The sequence below is a fragment of the Silurus meridionalis genome, chromosome 22, assembly GCF_014805685.1.
Source record: "Silurus meridionalis isolate SWU-2019-XX chromosome 22, ASM1480568v1, whole genome shotgun sequence".
Lineage (NCBI taxonomy): Eukaryota > Metazoa > Chordata > Actinopteri > Siluriformes > Siluridae > Silurus > Silurus meridionalis.
The window spans coordinates 13426415-13447506 of record NC_060905.1 but is presented as its reverse complement, the minus strand read 5'-3'; the positions used below and the strand labels follow the sequence as shown (position 1 = coordinate 13447506).

General features: G+C 40.3%; 1 protein-coding gene across 1 annotated transcript; it reads right to left on the bottom strand.

The window, feature by feature from the left end:
- Positions 1 to 346: 346 nt before the first annotated feature.
- rnf19b (ring finger protein 19B) lies at positions 347 to 19906 on the bottom strand. Its single transcript, XM_046834781.1, has 10 exons — positions 19674 to 19906; positions 8668 to 9939; positions 7011 to 7210; positions 5899 to 6043; positions 5626 to 5788; positions 4472 to 4586; positions 3697 to 3837; positions 3393 to 3582; positions 3164 to 3298; positions 347 to 2564 (listed from the first exon to the last, which is right to left on the bottom strand). Exons 2-10 carry the CDS (start codon positions 9318 to 9320, stop codon positions 2165 to 2167), a joined length of 2142 nt encoding a protein of 713 aa, XP_046690737.1. The 5' UTR covers positions 9321 to 9939; positions 19674 to 19906; the 3' UTR covers positions 347 to 2164.
- Between the last annotated feature and the right edge of the window lie 1186 nt (positions 19907 to 21092).

The following is a 21092-nucleotide window of genomic DNA, read 5'->3' as shown; positions in this document are numbered from 1 at the left end:
ATTTTGTGTCATGATATTGCGGATTAAAATCAATATATAAGGTTTTGGTATTGTGGAGACTTTGGGTAGTATGAAAAAAAGAGTTCACAACAATAATTATTAATATTACACCACCTAAAAACTGGAATACATGTTAATTTCCACGTTGTCTATCTGTATCTGGGGATTGAATTCTTCAGGGAATTTGAGCTTGGGTTTCCTGGCCACTGCACTCTGAACAGAGCAGACTTATCTATAATCAATACAGCTGATTGTATTTGACATAAAGCTGGAACTAACTCCTCTTATATCGAAGAAATCTGCAAAAAATGACTGACATTTAGACTGCAAGCAGAAAATACCAAACTAGCTGTTAAAACACATTTTTATTCTCATCTTCGTCTCGTCTTTGCTGCGATACGCACTGCGTTGTGACATAAACTGTACAAAACAAATGTTCTTTTAATACCACTTTCTATCATAAATCCGTTTGCATTTATTGGTAAATTCAAGTGTTTTCTTTCAGTTCAACAAGAGATTACTTTAATATAGCATGATTCATGATTAGATCATATTTCCAAGGCTGGTTTTATCTATTTTGTACGATTTTGCGATTATGACATAATAACAGTCAATAGTTTATGATTCAGATTTTATAATTGAAGACACTTAAGAAGCAAAAATGCAGCATATGGAGAAAAAAAGTATAATATTCCATTACATTCCACAATAATAAAACAAATAGTATACAATCAAATGGTTTGTCATTTTTGAATCAGATGGGTACAAGGAAGTCTAGCTTTCAGGGCAATTACAAATACTGGGATAAAGTGCAAGAAGCTGATGATTTGATTCAATTTATTATTCAGAAACGCTCAAGTCCAAACACATTGCAGGAAGTCCATGGTAATACAAGGCTTTATTACAAAAACAAAGTGCATCAGGTGGTCTGTCTGACAGTTGATGCTTCAAATCTTTGCTATATAATACAATATAATACAAACAACACACACACACGCACTCACACACACACAAAAACAAGCACATAGTGTTGTCAGTGGGAAAGGGGCCGAGAGTATGATGGAGAGAGTGAGGATTAAGGTGGAACGGTCTGCTTATGAAGTGATTAGTCTACTTTACACCACAGCACTGTTAAATTCTTCAATCGGATTGGTCTGAAAGTGTTTTAATATGGTATCAAATTACAGTATTTGTATGACAGGTATTTTATGGACAGATTTCAAACTAACCTTTCACTGTTGATATGTTCATACAGCAAGTTTGGAGATTTTTTTAGCTCGGTTTTCCAACACAGGAACATCTTCAGAACAAACTCATTTGTTCCCCCGAGATGTTCCATAACATTAAATGTAACTACGAAGCTTTGTCGCAAAACTTTTAGCAAACTGTTGTGGTAGAAGAGGAATACAACACTCCAGAAACTCATTTCATAGGAAAATATTAAAGCTTTGGGTCGGTAACAGCCCCCCCTTTCATTGCTCATTTCCCATAATCGTGTTTGTTCCCTACATAACAGTGCCTCTTCCACATCACTGAACTTGATTCTGGGTGCAGGTGAGACTCATGTACAGGTCCATAAAACTCCTATCACTGTGCAAACTTGGTCAGTGCAACCACTAAATACCATACTTGTATCCTCGTATACAAGTGCAGGTCATGCATACGTACACATGCATTCAGCAAATCATAGTTTCAGGTTTATTTTGTTATAAATAAAAAAGAAAGCATACACACCCAACATATCTATATCTATATGTTTCTCTCCCTCTCTCAATATATATATAAGGTACATATGAAATAAACATTAAAGTCAATAATATAAACCCTCACAAAATGTGTGCTTGATACTATTTTCAATATTACTTGTCCGGCATTAATTTAACTCTCCTGACAGGAATTCTTTATTTTTTTTTATTTTTTTTAATTCTTACTTATTTTTGCTTCAATAGCCAAGGCATTTTTTTGCACCACTCGGTACACGGATGACTAACAGTATGAATCGTAGAGGTAGAGCCCTGTCATTATTTTAGGCGAGATGGACAGAGCAGCAGGCAGACCCACGCCACCAAATTCCCCAGACTGCACGTAACCTGTTTTACTGATTATATCAACAATAAGAGAAACATACTAGGAAATAAAAAGCAGTCCGAGCACTCTGGTGCTTTCAGACAGAAAGGATGATGTTATCCGGGCAGTGCAGGCCATCGCTGGAGTTCTGGGCTCGGCAGGTAGGCTGAGGAGGAGGGTTAGGAGAGTCGCAGTCCTCCGACGTGAGCTCGGCGATGTCGTCGGACTGCGTATCGGACGTCTCCAGGTCGCTCCGGATGCTCTCAGGCTGAGCCAGCGTCACGTCACCGAGCCCCTCTCTGAGCGATCCGCCTGACGACAGCCCCAGAGATGAGCGGGATAAAGCCCTGCCTCGGCGAGAGCTGCAGTCCTGAGGCTCCTCTGCTGAAGCAGCGGCCATGGCACAGGCACGGGGAGCCAGGTCCTCCTCGCTGGTTAAACACAGATGGCTGGGTTTCGTTTCAATGTCCACCTGAATCTCTAGGTTTGTGCCTTCTCTGAAACACATCAAAAAAATTCTTTTTTCAGTCTTACAATTTATTGAAATGATATATTTAAGAGCGCAATTCGTCAACATTTTCCACTGTCTCAATAAAACACAAATGATCTTTTTTGTAAACTTTCATGTTTGGTTGCCAGTTTGAACACGTGGGAAACAAAAAATGGAAACAAATATGGAATGATGCCATCAGTGAGACCTTGTGCGTGAAATATTGCTCAACCCTAATAGTTCCATTGTCAAGCTATTTAGCTTTTTACCACAATCAGCTGTCACAGTTCAGAGAATGTGTACAAGGTTGGAGGCAATTATGAAGGCAAATACTAATCAGAATAATATTTACAATACATTCAGAGGAGACCCTTTGGCCTACTTCAGTTTGTCCTAGGACAATACAAAAACTCTGCATAAATGTACATATGATATATACAGAAAATTCCCACAGAAATGTTGTGTATGGTGCAAGCCTTTTATGAATCATTTGCTCCATGTTTTATGACTAGAAATGTGGACCCTTATCAAGATCTGGCTCTGACAGATTTTTGAATCATGACTAGACAATGTCACGGCAGATGAGCAATGTTGAGTCAGACATACCTATCAGGTATCGTATACGAGGAGGTAATGGATCCCGCCATGCCTCGAGTGCTTGCGCAGTCGCTGGCTGCTCCCAAGCTCCCAGTCTCTCTGTGTGCACTCTCCTTTCCGATCTCAGTGCCTTGAACTTCCAGCCTGAAACATCAACGCAATACTGTAAACTATCCTGAAATGAAATGAAGGCTCTTCATGGACACACTTGAATCAATTTAATTGAACTCTGTCACACCTGCTGTATTTTCCTGTCCGGGCTCCGAGAGCTCCTCCGGCTAGTGTGTTGAAGTGGGGTGTGTCGACGAGACCCCCGGGGGCCACAGACAGGCCTTCACTAGGCGAGGTGGTGCTAAGGCCACTGGCTGCTCCCTCTAGGCTGCTCTCACCAAGACTGGGAGACTTCAGCGCTCGCCAGGCGTCAGCAACTAGACAAGAAAAAGATGCTTTAATAATTAAAATACACAACTCGAAGCATTACTTGTGAATAACATAAGCAATACATTATTATTATTATTAATAGTAGTACTGAATGCTGTTACCTGTAATGGGTCCATCGTCTTCATCAAAGTCGATCCTGACGCCTCGTCCTTTCCCTCTGCTAACCCCACATCCTCCACCACGACACAGAGATATTGGCACCACACCATACACATATGCCAGCATTATCGGTACGCCAATACCTGAGTATGACAAGATTTATCATCTATACATGTCATGACTGGAGTTAAGAATGTAGAAATATTTCTTAGGAATGAGTCTAAATATTTTTTTTAAGAACTAAACTGTGTGTATATGTGTTATATATGTATATGTGTATATTTATTCATTAATTAATAAATTTTATTTTATTTTACATTGTCTCAGAGCAGTTTTACACAGATAAAATTAAAATTGTAATGTACAGTATATATTAGTCCCTAGAAAAGGAAAAACTCCATGAGATGTTATGAGGACAAAACCTTGAGAGGAACCAGACACAGAAGTCTAGCCCTCCTCATCTAGGTGGCACAGAATTTCAGTTTATTATAGTTTTATCATTGTTCAAGTTATCAACTCTTTACTGATGGGCGCATAAATGCACAAATGTTGATGGCAAACTGTAGTCCTAAGTCATTGGTAAAAGCTCAGTAGTTAAGGCTCTGAGTTACTGATCTAAAGGTTGGCGATTTAAGCCCTGGTATTGCCAAGCTGCCACTTTTGGGCCCTTGAGCAAGGCCCCTAACCCTTTGTGCTCTAGGGGTGCTGCATTATAACTGATTCTGCACTCTGATGTAAGCTTCCTAACATCTTCCATACTTTTCAATGAAAACTTACCAACGCTGACAGCTGCAATAACCGGGGCTGTGATGATTGACAAGGCCACGCCACCAGTAATAGCCAGGTTTCTCCTGTGCTGAGAGTTCTTCTTCCCCTCATAATGAGCATATATCTGTAACAGGAAGCAAAAAGAGCATGAAAATGTGCTGCCAAGTGGGATTTAAAATGTGAATGTTCACCTTGGCACAAACACAGAGACAGAACTTCCTTTACACAGCACCTGATTTAATAGAAAATTATTTGCTGTTCAGGAAGTTCCCTTTCGGGAAGCCGAGTGGTTACAATAAGTAGTGTGTATTTTGTGTACAAATCTTTTGGTGAATTCCTGTTTATTCAAGTTTTGTGTTTAGGGTGCGGTGGGTGTGGTACATTTCACAGCTGAAGCTCATGTGGAAATTTCAGAGAAGTGAGACTCGATTTTTTTTGTGTGTAATCTGCTGGTCATTATGAAGGCAAGGGGGAAAAAAAAGTCCAGTGTTTTTTTTTTTTTTTTAGAGAAATAACTGAAGATTATGGGAAATGATGTAAAGAGTATTGAGAAAAGCTTGTTTCAGTAAGGTCATGCACTACAATACTAAATATATCTCAGATATCTTTCGAGAGTAAAATGTCTTGAAAGTAAGCAAATTCAATTCACAATTTTAATAATGAAACCTTACAAACAAATATAAAGCTTCTGAATTCGATTTGTAGACATCTTATCGCAATCTTCTTCTACTGGAGGAAAGCGCACTAATCACCTAATAGAGTGTGACCGGTCTATGCCTGAAATGAGTAAATATGTCTAAAAATAGGCTTTTTGCCTTTTGAGAAATGATCCATTATATAAATTTTTCCGCCGTGTAAGCCATTTTCTTTTTTTTTTTTTTTTTTTAAACAGGGAAATACACCCTAGTAATGTTTCTGTAATGTTGGCTACCAGTCGCTAGTATTACACAGTAAACAGTATTACAAAGATGATGTTTAAAGGCAGACCGCACTGTGAACACAAGGAAGTGCTCGGCCATATCGCTGACAAAAAGTCATTTATTATTTAAATGCAGTTCCTCATAAACTCCCTGGTATTAGTGACTAAATTCCCAGAACTCCACAATAGAGGCAGTTAGTAATACAGTAGCGTGACACTAGCGCAGCAGATCAGAGCGTCTTACCTTCCTTCCTACGTAAACCGGAATGCCAATGACCATGGCAGGCACGGCAATGCCAGCGATTAGTGTGATGCCAACCGGTGCCCCGATCAGAGTGCCAAGCTGCCACAGGATCTTTTTCTTTCGACTCCATGGTTTTTTCCCCCAGAAAGTACAACCTGATGGACTGTAAAAGTAGGGAAAGAAACAGCATGGGTTACGACTGTAGGCAGAGAGCCAAAATACATGAATGTTTATGAATGTTTTAGGAGTTTATCAGCAGCACTGCTCCGATACCTGAGGTAGTGCAGGTCCGAGATTTCCTTCATACACAACCAGCAGAACTCACAGCCACACACAGCGCAGGTCATGTGATTACAGCTTCCGTCGTTCATCTTGATGATGTAGGCGCCACATCGGGGACAGGGCTTGATGTCATCAGCTGAGTGGGGATTAAAGGAGTAAGGTTAAGTATAAGTAGAGACACAAACAGGCTTCTGTAACCAAATATGCTGACGAAGCTCTTTCTTAATGTCAGACGATGGAAGAGTTTTACAGTAATTAACAGATTTATGACAGCACATAGGAAAAAAAATATATTACAAATCTATTTTAGAGTAAAAAACAAATGATGTACCAGTCATGAATGATATTTTTGTTTTATACAATGCCCCCAAACAACCCAACGAATTTTATGGAAGCTCCAGTTGGAAGGTTGCACCACTATGTGTAGGAGATATAATTTATATATATATATATATATATATATATATATATATATATATATATATATATATATATATATATATATATATATATACACACACACACACACACACACACACACACACACACACACACACACACACACACACACACACACACACACACATATATACACACACACACACACACACACACATACATATATATACACACACACACACACATACACATATATATATATATATATATATATATATATATATATATATATATATACACACACACACACACACACACATACACACACACACACACACACACACACACACACACACACACACACACACAGTTGCACTGATCACATTTCATCACCAGTTTATTGTAATAAAGGGTTTAACTTGTTTAAATAAATTTTACGAAAACTGCCAGAAGTCATATTCCTTAGTGTAGCACACTTGACGATGTACGTCGCTATAGTAACAGCACGTTTTAATACTGAGGAGATGAACAGATCGGCATCGTCTATCTGTACGCACGTCAGCACATGACCACTCTGTTACACTCTGAGCTGGTATTATTTTATATGATTTATCTCAATGCGTTACACCTCATATAGTTCAGTAGATATGTATCAGCGGCACAGACGCTGGGAAGGAAGGATGAAGTAGTTGAGATGAACTCACTGGGCCCTTGATCGGCTCCGTAACTGGGTGAGTGATTGCTGTGTGTTCTCAGAGAAAGCGCCCTTTGCTGTCGAGCTGAGTCACATGTCTGGTTCGGATGCCAGGCCTGCTTGCAGTGGTAGCAGAACTCGGCGCCGCAGCCTTCCCTACGACACACAAGCCTGGGGCAGCTGGCACAGCCTGACGCGATGACGGCAAACCTGGCACAGAGACGAGAGCAGGTCATGTTTCTATATAATCAGAAGATGATCATATGCTGCACACAGGGTTTTAAAAAAAAGGAAAAAATAATACAATAAAATGCAGCTAGTATGGACACAATTTAGAAATGTGAAAAAAAGTGAAAAAATGAAGATAAAAGATGGAAGAGAGGAAGCTGGGCCTTATAGTGTGTTGTGGGTAAAACTTGCGATTAACTTATCTTCTAAGAAAACAAAAGATTGAAAGAAATCCAAAAGGCCACACTGTTGTATCTAATTACATCTTACAATAAACAAACTTGATAAACAACACTCTCTGCCTACAAGTCGTTACGTGTTGCTTAAACCATGAGATTATGCCAGTAAGGAAGTTTTTTCCCCTTAAAACTTATTCCATGGAAAGCCTGCATATAAACAAACCAGTCTGATCAAGTCCAGAACAGTTACAATCTAGAACAGAGTTCCTGCTTTCTTAATAGTGTCAAATCTCAAAACTCCAAACTCAACATGTATTCACTACTTCGATCAGCCGAAACGAAAGACTTCACTTTATAGTTCATAGAAACCCACATTACAGAACACACACATGGACCAGGTAATGACCGCTTTAATTAAATCCCATCCTCTGTTACCCCAGCAACACTGGCTCCGAAATGCATCGCAGTCTCTATGGCAACTGATGGTAAAATGGGAAGAGAAGCTTCGCTTTTGAAAATAATGCTTCGAGATGAAAATCATACACAGGCTACAGTTTGAGAGTTTGAACCTTACAAGCAGCATGGAAACTAAGCATTACTACTGAAATTCATTTTTTTTCCTTCGACATAAAAAAAAAAAACCAACAACAAAAAAAAGTCCCTTCTGTGAAGACTCCCATCTGTAGGCTAGGAAAGAAGAGTTGCTGACTCAAAAGACAGACACAGGCATGTCCCTGATATGTAGGTCACCAGCCCACTACTGAGATTGACAAATCCCTTAAATGCCACAATGTCATGCACAGTAAACATATACTCTCCAAATGACACATCTTCTAACTGGGCTTCCCACACAGGTCTTGGCATCTTCTGCTCTCTCTATGACCTTTCAATCACCTCCTACACTTTATAGAAAAGCCAAAGAAGCAGGAAAACTCACCATGACAACATTTAGCAAACAAATCGGGCTTCAAAAGTTTCAATACAGTGATCAAATCCTTAAATCCTCAACTGCTAACGGTGAAGAAAAGCTGACCAGGATCAATGAGATAACATCTCATTGATGATGAATGATGATCATTTGATCCTGTTATGCTCACTTACACTCTTACTCTTCCATTTGACATTCTATTCAACTTATTCCTAAAATAAAATGTCTAATCCAGCTTTATATATATTTACTTCTAAAACTACCTACTTCTATATCTGATTGGGTCAGAACACGAGGTTTTACCAACTGTTTATTAGAACTTTGTCTCTTACCCGCAGTCTGGAGCCGGACACCAGCGGCAGTCGGGGTCTGAGGCGAGGCAGCGCCTTAGCAGAAACTCCTCATACTTCTCCAGCAGAGCAGCGTCGTCCAGGATGAGTGCCACCTGCCTGGGCACCAACCTCTCCGCACACTCTGGACAGCTGAGCTGCACTCGGCTCTCTGTGATCTCGATGCGCAGGTACTGGCGCAGGCAGCAAAGGCAAGAGCGATGACTGCAGCCCTGAAGCTCTGCTAGCTGATCCTGTGGCTGGCGCACCAGACATAGTGGGCACTCGTGGAGCTCCTGTCCTCCCAGAGAGTCCTGGCTGGAGGATAAAGGCTCAGCCGGCTCGGCAGTCAGAGGGTCCGGGGAGACAGCAGTAGGAGTTGGAGGCTGAATGAGCTGCTGGGTGTGCAGCTGCTGGGTGTGCTGTTGGGTGTGCTGCTGGGTGTGCTGCTGGGTGTGCTGCTGGGTGTGCTGCTGGGTGTGCTGCTGGGCTAAAGGTGTTCCCGAAGTAGCTTTGCTCTTTCTGGAACCACGTTTGCTATGAAAGAAGCTGGAGAAAGAGATCCTGCCCTGCTTCTTTCCCGGACCACGACATTTAGGATTGGGAATGCCACTGACAGACGAATGGGGGGATTCCGAGTCTTTTTCTGATCCCATTTCCCAGGAACGGTGTGATTTCCTTTTGACTGGGATTCACTCCTGATAAGGTAAGTTCTACTGACTTAATAAGCACAGTCTATTGTATCAGGCTTCTTTTTGACACTGGATAAGGAATTCAGATGACAAAAAAAAAAAGTTGTACTGTCCCAAATTAGATTTTCAGATATCCAGTTACCGGCACTATTGAAAGTTTCCCGTCATACAGTCACACCTTTGTTCTTTACTTCTCATGAAACAATAGAAACAGAAATTACCCTCAGTGAACAAGGGTGACACAACGGAAAAAGAAACTAAAAAAAAAGAAAAAGAAGAAGAAAAACCCTTGATGCCCCGTGGGATTGTTTTAACACTTAAGCAGGCTGATTAGCAAACAATCAAGTAAACATGCATCATTTCCAATACTACAGATCCAGTTGTAGTGAAATTAGGGCTTTTTTAAAGGTTCTTTTGTATATATTTTTAAAAGGTAGATGTCAGCTTCTAAAACAATATAAAATATAAAATACACAGTATGTCCTCTGGTTTAGACACGTCCTCAGCTTAATGTCCTCTGATGCTCTGGTTGAATCGCACGGCTCTGCTGAGCTGCTCGTCCGCTTCTGCTTTCTCAATGAGCCTGAATATAAGGAAGAGAAATAGCACAGGAAGTTAGCATGAAGAGCTGTGTGCCTGCAAAAAGAAGCATGCTCTGTACCCCCTCCTCCACACACACACACACACACACACACACACACACACACACACACACACACACACCTCTTTTATCAGACTGCCTGTTTCGATTTCACTGTTAACTCTTCCCTCTCGGTAGGAAACAAAGCACCATAAGTGGGACTGTGTTAATGACGAGCGATACTGACATGGGAACTGAGTCATGTATTCATAAATACACCAGCAAACAGTAACATGGAAAACAAGAATATATACATACTCTTAAAAAAAACCCATGCTGAACTGTAACAAGCCTCTATTTATTTAACTATCAAACATTTGACATCTATTTATGTACAGGTTTATGATAAAAAATGTTTTATGGATGTTTAGAATACATTTGGAGAGAATGTGAATAACATTTTGGAACTGTACAAAATCTGGTAACAATTAGAGAGGTTTGTGTTGTTCAATCAATGTTTCATTCAAGCAATTTTCTGTATCATGTCTTATTAATTAAAGGTTAGATTTAATGAGATGGGGGAGGGGGGGTTTGCCAAAAATATCGGTTGCCCCGATATATATCGGGGTCGGCCGGAGAAAAACCCATATCGGACGACCTCTAATTATATTTTCCCTTCACTTGAACATTGTTCCAGCATGACATTCCCCCTGTGCACAAAGCCATCACCATTAAGATATGCTTTGAACCCCAGGTCTCCTCACCTCACCTACATCAGTACCTGACTTTACTAACACCCTTGTGGCTGAATGAGCACAAATCTCCACTAATACACTAGTGGAACATCTTCCCAGAAGAGTGGAGGAAAAAATACACAGAGCTTGTTAGAGAGAAAACAGCGATGTGATGTGATAATGTCATTTTACCAACCAGCTCAAGTGCCCACACTACCCCTCCACCCCCCCTCAATAAACACACACATGAGACACACACACCACTGCATGATTTATTTGTCCAAATGAAATCTTTCCGTTCACTCCTTTATTCATTTGTCTCTCTGTTCTTTTCCTTATCTCACTCTCACTGACACCTTCTGGTTTTAGCTTAAATGCACACACTCTTCAGTGCTTTCGCTCTCTCTCTCTCTCTCTCTCTCTCTCTCTCTCTCTCTCGCTCTCTCTCTCTCCACTTCACACTGAGCTACGAGGGTGGTTGCCATGGCGATCCTCACTACCAGCTCCACAAACACGGACCCTCGCAGTGACTGTGCCACTTATATATGCACACACAAACACACACGAATATATGGGTGATATTTTTCTGTGTATGCAGAATGTATTATAGGGTCACCAGATTTTTTTTCTTTGTGTGAAATACAGGACCCAAATCTACCATCTACGTACACACACAGGCACACACACGGACATACACATACGCAGGTGCAAACAGGGGCAAACTAAAGGACAACGCAGACATACACACAAGAACAGAGACATACATGCACAGAAAGATGCACAGAGAGACAGAGACACGCACACAGAGACACACAGAGAGACACACAGAGAGACACACACAGAGACACACAAACAGAGAGACACACAAACAGAGAGACACACACACACACACACACACACACACACACACACACAGACACAAACACATAAATAAAGACATACAAACAGCGAGACACACAGAGACACAGAGAGAAACACAAACAGAGACACACAAGGCATGTTTAATGTTCAGATTTCCTCTGTTAACCCCTGGCCAGCTGCCCTCACAGTGCAAATTTGTTTTACCGGGACAGAAGTAGTAAAGGGAGGAGGAGGAGGAGGAAAAGAAGGAACACCATATTTAGAGCTCTAATCTAAACTCCTATCTTTCACCTTGATCAAAGCCCAACGTGTAAGGACATGCGCCGGACACACATCAAGACTCTTTATTTCCACCAGGTATGAAACTAATCGACAGATGAGTACGAGATGAAGCCAAAAAAGAATATAATACTGTTTCCCGATGCCTGTAATCTCAGAGGAAAAGGAGAGTTATGACCGGAGTCAGTGTGACCCAATTCAGCGTTAATGGCAACAGGAATTATTGTGAACGAAAATCTTGACCCGTACTGGCAATCATACACAATGGCCTGTGCCCCAGAACCTAATAATAATTATTTAGTTTAATATAGCACACAACTAACCCTGACCTAGGTCATTTACACACACACACACACACACACACACACACACACACACACACACACAATTAACTCATTTCCTAAGTCAGAAAGGTCTGTACACAAAAGAATTTCCCATTTGTATATATATATATATATATGCGCTAGTGATGCACTAGGGACCATGACCTCCTTTTCCACTTAACTCTCTCTTCAGAGGAAGCAGCAAGGCTCTTTTAATGCACTTGATTACAAATAATAACCATCTGTCTGAGGTTTGGTGCATGTTGAGCGTGTGGGTGGACAAGTAAGAGTTTGCTAGAAACATTTGTCACCTTTCAACACAACAGAACTGACGTTTGTATGCCGTTAACGTTTGTTCGACCACAGAGCAGCAACAATTGCTTCATTCTACCGTAACAGTTCAAAGCTGCATCTAATATTTACAATAATATACTACAGAGAGACCTTGAGCCAGAAAAATTTCAAGGTTTTTAGTGGTTTATTTCCCACCCCATCTCTGTGTCCCAAATATCAAGCAAGTTTTGGGATGATATTGGTCACTGGCTGGCGATTCGATCTGCTGCGGACGTACATGCAGACACCATGCAAATCAACCTCCTGCGTTCAAACCCTTATCCGTCAGGCCGAATCAGCCACTCCTTTCGTGTGAACTGAAATATGAGTCTCAGCCCAGTTTCACATGCAATGAAGTGGAAAGCTATTGAAATTCGGATCGATCGGATCTATGCGCTGTATTTAGTAGTACCGCATTCCATCGGAAATGCTGATCGGAACGGGAACTCGGAAAAAAATTGTGTGCCAGGACTAATCAAGATACAAAAGAAGTGACAAGATATTTCAAACATTGTGGATGGACCTGTGAAAAACCTCAAACGTGGGAAAGTGGTTAAGATGTTGGTTTTCTGATTGGAAGACCCCTGCTGGGCCCTTGAGCAAAATAAGTGTCCTATTTGCTCAGAGTGTGTGATTCTTGACAAAACTGGCAACAATCTTCAGTGCAAAGCCATGAATATTATTTGTAGCCATGAACTAATTATTAAATGTTTGCCACTGCTGTTTACTTTCAGTTATGTTGACTTTTCTACTTGCCAGTGATACGATCCTCACAGTCATCTGCTTATTGTTGTGCTGTTCCTTTTTTCTTCATTTTTTCCATCCACATGCATTTTCTTCTAGTGGATTACTATATATTAAAGCAATAATCCACTGTGGATATATCGAAGCCAAAAACACAAGGCAACATCAACAGAAAGCTAGAATAAAACAAATGAGAATTTTGACCCTGTGTGTCTCCAAACTAGATAAGAAGAAGCCACAATGACATCTTAACAAGATATATGTCATGGACAATAGACAAAGATTTGACAAGCAATCTGGCAATTGCATTAAAACTAACTGAGACCGTCCAAAAGATCTTTAAACAAATAAAAAAGGTTGGTGGCAGGCATGCTAGAAAAGAAGAAATTATATCACATTCACAAAAGAGAGATACTGGGACTAAATGCTGGCAACTTTCACAGCTTTTTTGGCACCAGTGGTTCAGATAACCCGGGTTTTTCATATCAGTTTGACAGCAGCTAAGTTTAGCAATACACTCATTATGAAGTTCTAAAGAAACGAAAAAAAAAGCAGCTTGAACCAATCAGGTTTTAAAACTCCCACTGCACTGATGAGCAACAGGAAGCTAATGAAATGCAACCCAATGTTAAGAACACATTACACACTGAATTATATGCATCACCACACAAACATATAGATAACGTGTCATCGTTTTGAATATGCATTAGTTCCAGAGAAATTAAAGAGTCTGGTGATGGAGGTTTCTGGGTTTTCAACCATCCTAGACCTAAAACCAGACACCAGAATGCAGTATCTCTACTTCTCTCTAATGACTCCAGTCCCCTTATTCCCACCACTTGTTTCTTCTAGAAGTATAAGAATCTCTTGCTATCAATATCTAAAGTTCTATATTGTATTATTGTTTTATTATTGTATTGGCAAAACAATAGGTTTGACAGCAACAGGAAAGAATAGAAGGGAGAACTAAAAAATGTAAAAAGAGAACAATACAATGGGAAGGAAAAAAGCAGCTAAATATACAAACATTTTTGCATTATGAAATGATCATATGAAGGAACATGTCGTTTCCTCATCCATTTCTTGGCCTACGTTTATTTTGAACACTTTGCCCTCAGCAATAAATCCCAAGCTGCCATTTTTCGACATCACAGACACTTTCGTGACGATGCAAATATCCACACACTTTTACGTCTGCGTCCTCTATCGTAAACCAACCTCCATCGCTCTTTCGGAAGCTAAGAGTGAGCAAAACTGCCTTGTTCTTCGAGTCTCAGCAGTTCCAGTTCCTTGTCGACACTGAAAGAGCGTCTCAGCATTTTAGCCTCATCAGCTCGGACCCTGCCGCAGTGCCACGCTATCCATCATCAGCTCACTAACAGGGCTCTGTCTCAGGACCTTTCTGTCTCTTTCAGCCCCACACACGCAGGCACACGCACGCACACACACACACACACACACACACACACACGCACACACGCACACACGCACACACACAGGTTACATGATCAGCTTTGTGTGAGGTGAGCCTTTGAATCAGCTCTGTTGCATAATACCTCGAGTCACATTTGCAGCTAAGTAGGTACGTGTGCTTAGTACCTTTTACATACACACACACACACGCGCACACACGCGCACACACACACGCGTTTGGACCTGCTCTCAGAACCTCCTTCATGATTACAAATACAAGAAAATACTTGTTAGGACTGGATTAGTGTCTTACTCCCTCCAATATATAAATGCATTCCTCTGAGAGCGTTTGTTTAAACAATTATAAGTATGCTCATGGAAAACTTGAGCTAAGTATCGCACACACACACACACACACACACATGCTGTGTGCTGTGTGGCATAAAGTCCAGGGGATGATGGTGTATTACACTTCAGATTAGCTGGACAAAATCAGGTTTATCTCTGAAGCCTAAATGAAACTGGAAGCATCAGCAACAGACGGCCTGATGAAATAATTTGATCAGATCTGCGCGCTGAAGGGAGACTAAGTGACTGTGTCAATGTGCATGCATGTGTGCATGTGCATGAGTGTGCATGCACAGTCGATCTTTTTCACATTTCGTTTGAACAAAACCACCAAACCGACCTGCAGTACAATTCGAGAAACGGAACTTCTTCAAAAAGTACGAGACCACCGCTCACTTACACACTGAGCCTGATAACGTGGCCTTCATTACAAAAAAAAAATCCCAACCAGCCACTTATTAATAGGAATCAAAAAAGAGCAGAGTACAAGCTGTACTCTTGAATTTCACACAAATGCAGAAGCGTCCAACCCAGCACTCGAGGTTTATTAGCCTTTTTTTTTTTTATTATTATTATTATTATCTCCTACTCCTATAATAACCTGGAAAACACACAGAACACGATTCTAAAGAAGACTTGCTTAAACAGTGGAAGCAGCGCGTGTATATTTTGGACTTTGGAACCTGAGCCCATAATAAACTGAGACAAAGCCAGGTCAGGCTGCTTTGTCTGTGTTTACATGACCCTGCTGTCAGTCTTTTTATAGACACAACACCCCAACAGTCCTTCACCCCACCCCCATCTTAATCTGTCCAGAAAGGAAAACATGACACAATCCAGTAAACTGCCAGATACTTTTACTCTAATGGGAAGACAAACAACAAAAAAAACAGAAAGAAACATAATACAACTAGAATAAACAACTTTAGTCATATTCCAAGATGGAGTTTTTGGTAGAAATCTGCAAAATGTACTTTTATTCCCATGATAAACAGCCAAACATGTCACCCAAAAGTGATGCAACAATCAAACTCTTTGACTGAACTCCTGTGGATTTTAGAGGCTTGGCTTTGTGTACATGAGCTGAATGATTAATTTGTTCAAGTGTTCAGTGATGTTGTACTTCACCTTCTTACTTCCCAAGTATTGTTGCTGTAATCATGCCAGAACACTGTCCTATGATCATACACACCGAGCAACAATCAACCACTTTTATAAAGATTTATTACCACACTATTCACTGGGTTGCCGCATTCATGCCGGCTGCCTGTGTAAAGTTCTTCCTCGTGTTTTCTCAGGGAGTTTTTCCTTTCCATTGTTACCTCAAACTTGCTCATCAAGGAACTAAGTCTACCTCAGGATTTGTATAAACCTGCTTCGTGAAACAATAGCCAAATACATAATAGAAGATAAACGAACGAAGCATTTTTTAAATACACAGCAGGGTATTTAATTTATTAAATAAAATGATATGACCATCATGCAGAACACAACGAATAAAAAAAATAAGGATAATATTAATAGTAGGAAGTAGGAGCTCAGTGGTTAAAGTGTTGGGCTTTGGGATCGAAAGTTTATGAGTCCAAGTTTAGTGCCATAATCAGTATGTTATGAAATAATTGCAAGTCAATTTGACAAAGGGCTTCTGCCAAATGAGGTAAATGTAATAATAATGCTACTCTACCACTTATAATAAATACCAAGATTGGTAAAATAGGCAATAATAATATAAAGAGTTACATTTAATACGAAAACAAAACTCCTATTTCTCTATTCAATGTTCCCTTTATGTTGATGAGTAAAACTTTTCGCTAGAATTTTTTCCCCTTACATCAACATTTTGTGTAAAGAAGTGTAAAGAAATCGATCGGTATTCAGATCATTTGCCCACTCAACACCCCTCAGCAGAGGTAGTTTGACAATGTCTGAACTGAGTGATCTTCAAGATATATTGAGTTATACATCACATAACGAATAAATGAGCGCTTTCGTTTTAAATAGCAGTTTAAATAACCTTTACAGAAGTCGGCTACGTGCTGAGATACAGAAATACATCAATAGTGTACATATCATTGAGTTCTGCAATGATTAAATGCGTCAGACGGTATTTTAGAATCAGGGAATTTACAATAGTATGTAGTCATGACAAAAAACCTGCATTTCAGCCACAACCTACTGTAAGCTGCTTTACTTTACTATTTAAGAGGATATAAACTATATATAAGACTGTAGATAAACTCGGAGTTCTCGAGATATGATATAAAAGTTAGTGCTCTGGTGTTGGAGTCACCTGAGAGAAAATGAAAAAAAAAAATGAGTAAAAGGTCAAGCAACGTCTCATGTCTATAACCTCAATCTACAGCTTTCTGAACAAACAGACTTAATACAGCTCTGTGTCCTTGTGTAATACTGATCACGAGGACTTCTGTGGCCATGATATGCCAGACTCAGCACACTGACACCAGGGTTATTTTACATTTTACATTTACATAAAGTACAACTGGGGAAAAAATATATAACCAATAAAAAGCCCCTGTAGCAATATTGTCACTGGAAAAGTGTTTGGAGTCAAGTGGGAAAAACACTTCCCTCATTGTACTCCTAACAGGTGGAGTCAAGGCCCACCATATTTACTTCAAGCAGAATCAGAGTGGCCAATCCTGCCATCCCTTAAAACCCCTGAAGATAAAGTGGAAAGGAGAGGAACTTCCTAACATTTGGTCCTTTGAGCCAGATAGGAAAAACTTCCTAACATTTGGTGAACACAAAGCATTGTGTTTTATTGTTCTGACTTCTCTGCTAGACTTCCCATGTTCAGCTGTAAGCGAAAGTGAAGACCTGCAGACACAGATCACTAATCCCAACATTCAACTGTGCAGCAAGAAGCAAAATAATCCCAGATATGATTCGCAAGTGTCCTGTTCTTTCTCATCAGGCCACGACGTGATATACTGTTTACTTTCATGACATAAACAATTGCCTATATTAGGACTGACTTCTGTCCAGTCTAAAGTGTCACTTATTCACACTCTTTCAATCCGCACCTGAATGTTACTGAAACTCTAAACTAAAGGGGGAAAAAACATGGTAGTGGATCCTGGGAACACCAGGGATACACTCTGGGTGTGATGCAATTACATTTAAGGACACCACAAAAAACTCCTGATAAACAAATATAATCATATTATAAATAGATGGACAAATAGCAAACTATTATCTTGCAACAAATTATTTGTTGGAAATTAGCCAAGAATTAAACAAATTAAAAATGTAATTCAATATGATATAGCTGTCCTATTTGATTACTTTAAATGCCTTGTGGTGAAAATTCTCTGCAGCTTTTTACTAAAAGAAGAGTCAATGCTATTCTGTTCAACACTGATGAGTCGTTCCAATACTTATGAACCCAGACGTGTTAAACTTTACACGAAACATTATAATCACTATCATGATTTTATCTTTGTGTACAAGAAGGCTATATAACTATAAGATTTTCTCCAAAAAAATCAGTTCACAGGACAGTCCCAATAGTGCATTTGTTCAATTCTTGCTCATTTTCTTACTGATGATTAATTGTTAGAACCAATAAAGTATTTAGCCATTTTGTTTTTGTATTTCTGCCCACCTACCCGCTTTTTCCTGCCTTATAAAGCATTCTAATTTGCCAATAAGTGTGAACTAAGGTGTGAATATTTGTTTGTGTGTATGTGCAATAGTCTCGCATCCCATTCCGGGTGTATTCATGCCCTGCACCGAGGGATCCTGGGATAGGATCTGGATCCACTCTGATACTCACCAAGACATAACGAGTAGTGACGATGACTTAACGAATAAACAAAACAGTAAGGACGATAAGGAAGGTCTCAAACATGTACAGCTTAATTTAGACATTAATCATCTTCAGCTAGGGACTCTCTGCCATGTTTGCCAAGTTCAGGATGTGATTGTGAAGCTGGTATCTACTCAGATCTACTCCGTGTCTGATTGGAATAAATGTGATCAAACAAACTCCATTTCCAGTACGTGAAAACAAGAACACAACGGATTTCAAGGAAACAGAAAGTGGATTTTGGTGATCTGCCACTGCATGCTCAGCAGCTGGATATGTCAGTATGTCATAATCTAGTACAGAACAACCGACTTTCCACTGAATCTAATGTGAAACGGGACCCAAGCCAAGCTGTGTTTCACTCTCAGTGGTAGGAAGGTGCAGTAACAACTCCACAAGCAGGAAAAACAGCTACAGGCCTAGAATTACATTCGAAATAAAACCGGATTGTAAAGGGAGTGTGAACATGAAGGAAGGGGTTTAAAGAATCTGCTTGCTCTTATGTGAAGTGTGTAGGACCTAAAGCAGATCTACACATGAGACCTCAATTATATATCTTCATTTTATAACCAAGCCCTTTTTTTTTTTTTTTTTTTTTTTTAAATACTTATCAGCTGATGATGATCAACCTGTTGTTGGAATGGATGTAAAAATTAGGTCAGGTAGGGGGTTTAATAACATATTAAACCATATACAAGTAGTTAGGGGGTTTAATAACATAAATACCTGTCTGGGGTGATTTACCCTAATTAAGAGAATACACCGGTTCAGTTGTGCTTGTAGAGACAGTATGTAAATGTAAAAATGTCTATGGTGATGATATTATGAAGCCCTAAACCATCCGTGGTACACAGCGATCACAAAGGCACGTACCTTAAACCGGATCAGTGCTGAAGGGAACAGGGCGTTACACCGACAGCTGCCGTGTACGCTGCTTATTCTACCAACTCTTCCCCGTAGAAAGCCTTGTCTTCAGCCCAGACGTTACCACACGGAAAGGAGGAGCAGTATGGTTCCGTGATCTGGCCCTTGACGCTCTTGTATCTACACCATACACTCAGCGACGCAGACGAAACCCGCAGCCCGTTTCTCTTTTCCACTGACGTCATCGAGGAAAGCCCCTGCTGCTGGAAACCCCGCCCAGTGACATCACCCCTCCCAGCCTAACACGCGATTGGTCAGATTCAAAGATACCGGAAACGCTTTGAACACTCAGGCCGAAACAGAAATCTAACGGGCAGTTCTGCGTTTACGACATCGCCACCATTTCCATGTAAAAATCCAAGACGCGTGATAATGAAAGAACCGACTGATTTACTCATTTCAGCACAAAAGTTTCCCCTTAGAAAGAAAAAAGTACACACACATTGGATCAAGACTCTATTTCTATTAATAGTGTATGTAAGGAATAACACACTGACACAGCCTGCTGTTGGAGGAAACCAGTAAACCACACATGGCCTCGTGACCAGTGGACAGTTTTGACCCATCGAGCGTCAACATCATTAACTTCTTCAGTAATCTAAGCTACAGGAGCTCATCTGTTGGATCGGACCACACGGACCAGCCTTTGCTCCGCTCCTTATGGTAGATACTGACCACTGAAGACGAGAACATCCCACAAGAGCTCCAGTTTTGGAGATGCTCTGACCCAGTCGTCTGAACGTCACAATTTGGCCCTTGTCAAACTCTCGCACATCTTCACGCTTGCCCATTTTTCCTGCTTCTAACACATCAACTTTGAAGAGACTTAGTTTGTCATAATAGTATAATGTCAGAATCTTATGCCTGAATGGTATATAGTGGGTATATATATACACACACCCACACACACACCCACACAGTACACAGTCAAAAGTTTCGACACACATTCTTCTTCAGTGTTTTTTTATTATTATTATTGTTTTGTTTTTTACATTGTACATTAATACTGGACATCCACACTATGAAAGACCGTGTATGGAATGATGCAGTGAACAAAACATTCTTGGCATTCTCTCATTCAGTATCATGAGAAAGTCACCTGGTAGTCATCTTGAGGCGTTCCCTCAGGTGTTGAGTCCTTGTTGACTGCATTTCCTGCACTCTCTGGTACAACTCATCCCAAACCATCTCAACTGGATTTAGAATCTGACAATCATCAACAGTGTCACCAGCAAAGCATCCCCACACCATTACACCCCCTACTATTCTATGGTTTACAGTGGGAACCACACATTCAGGAACCTCCCGTTCACATTCTATACATCTAACAAAAACACAACACTTAGAACCAAAAATCTCACATTTGAA

Excerpts from the sequence above, each read along its gene's own strand:
- rnf19b (XM_046834781.1), bottom strand. The coding sequence starts at position 9,320 with ATGGGATCAGAAAAAGACTCGGAATCCCCCCATTCGTCTGTCAGTGGC. Across the intron at positions 6,044-7,010 it reads CGGAGCCGATCAAGGGCCCA|CTGATGACATCAAGCCCTGT; the intron begins GTGAGTTCATCT and ends ATCCCCACTCAG. Across the intron at positions 3,583-3,696 it reads AGACGATGGACCCATTACAG|TTGCTGACGCCTGGCGAGCG; the intron begins GTAACAGCATTC and ends TTTCTTGTCTAG.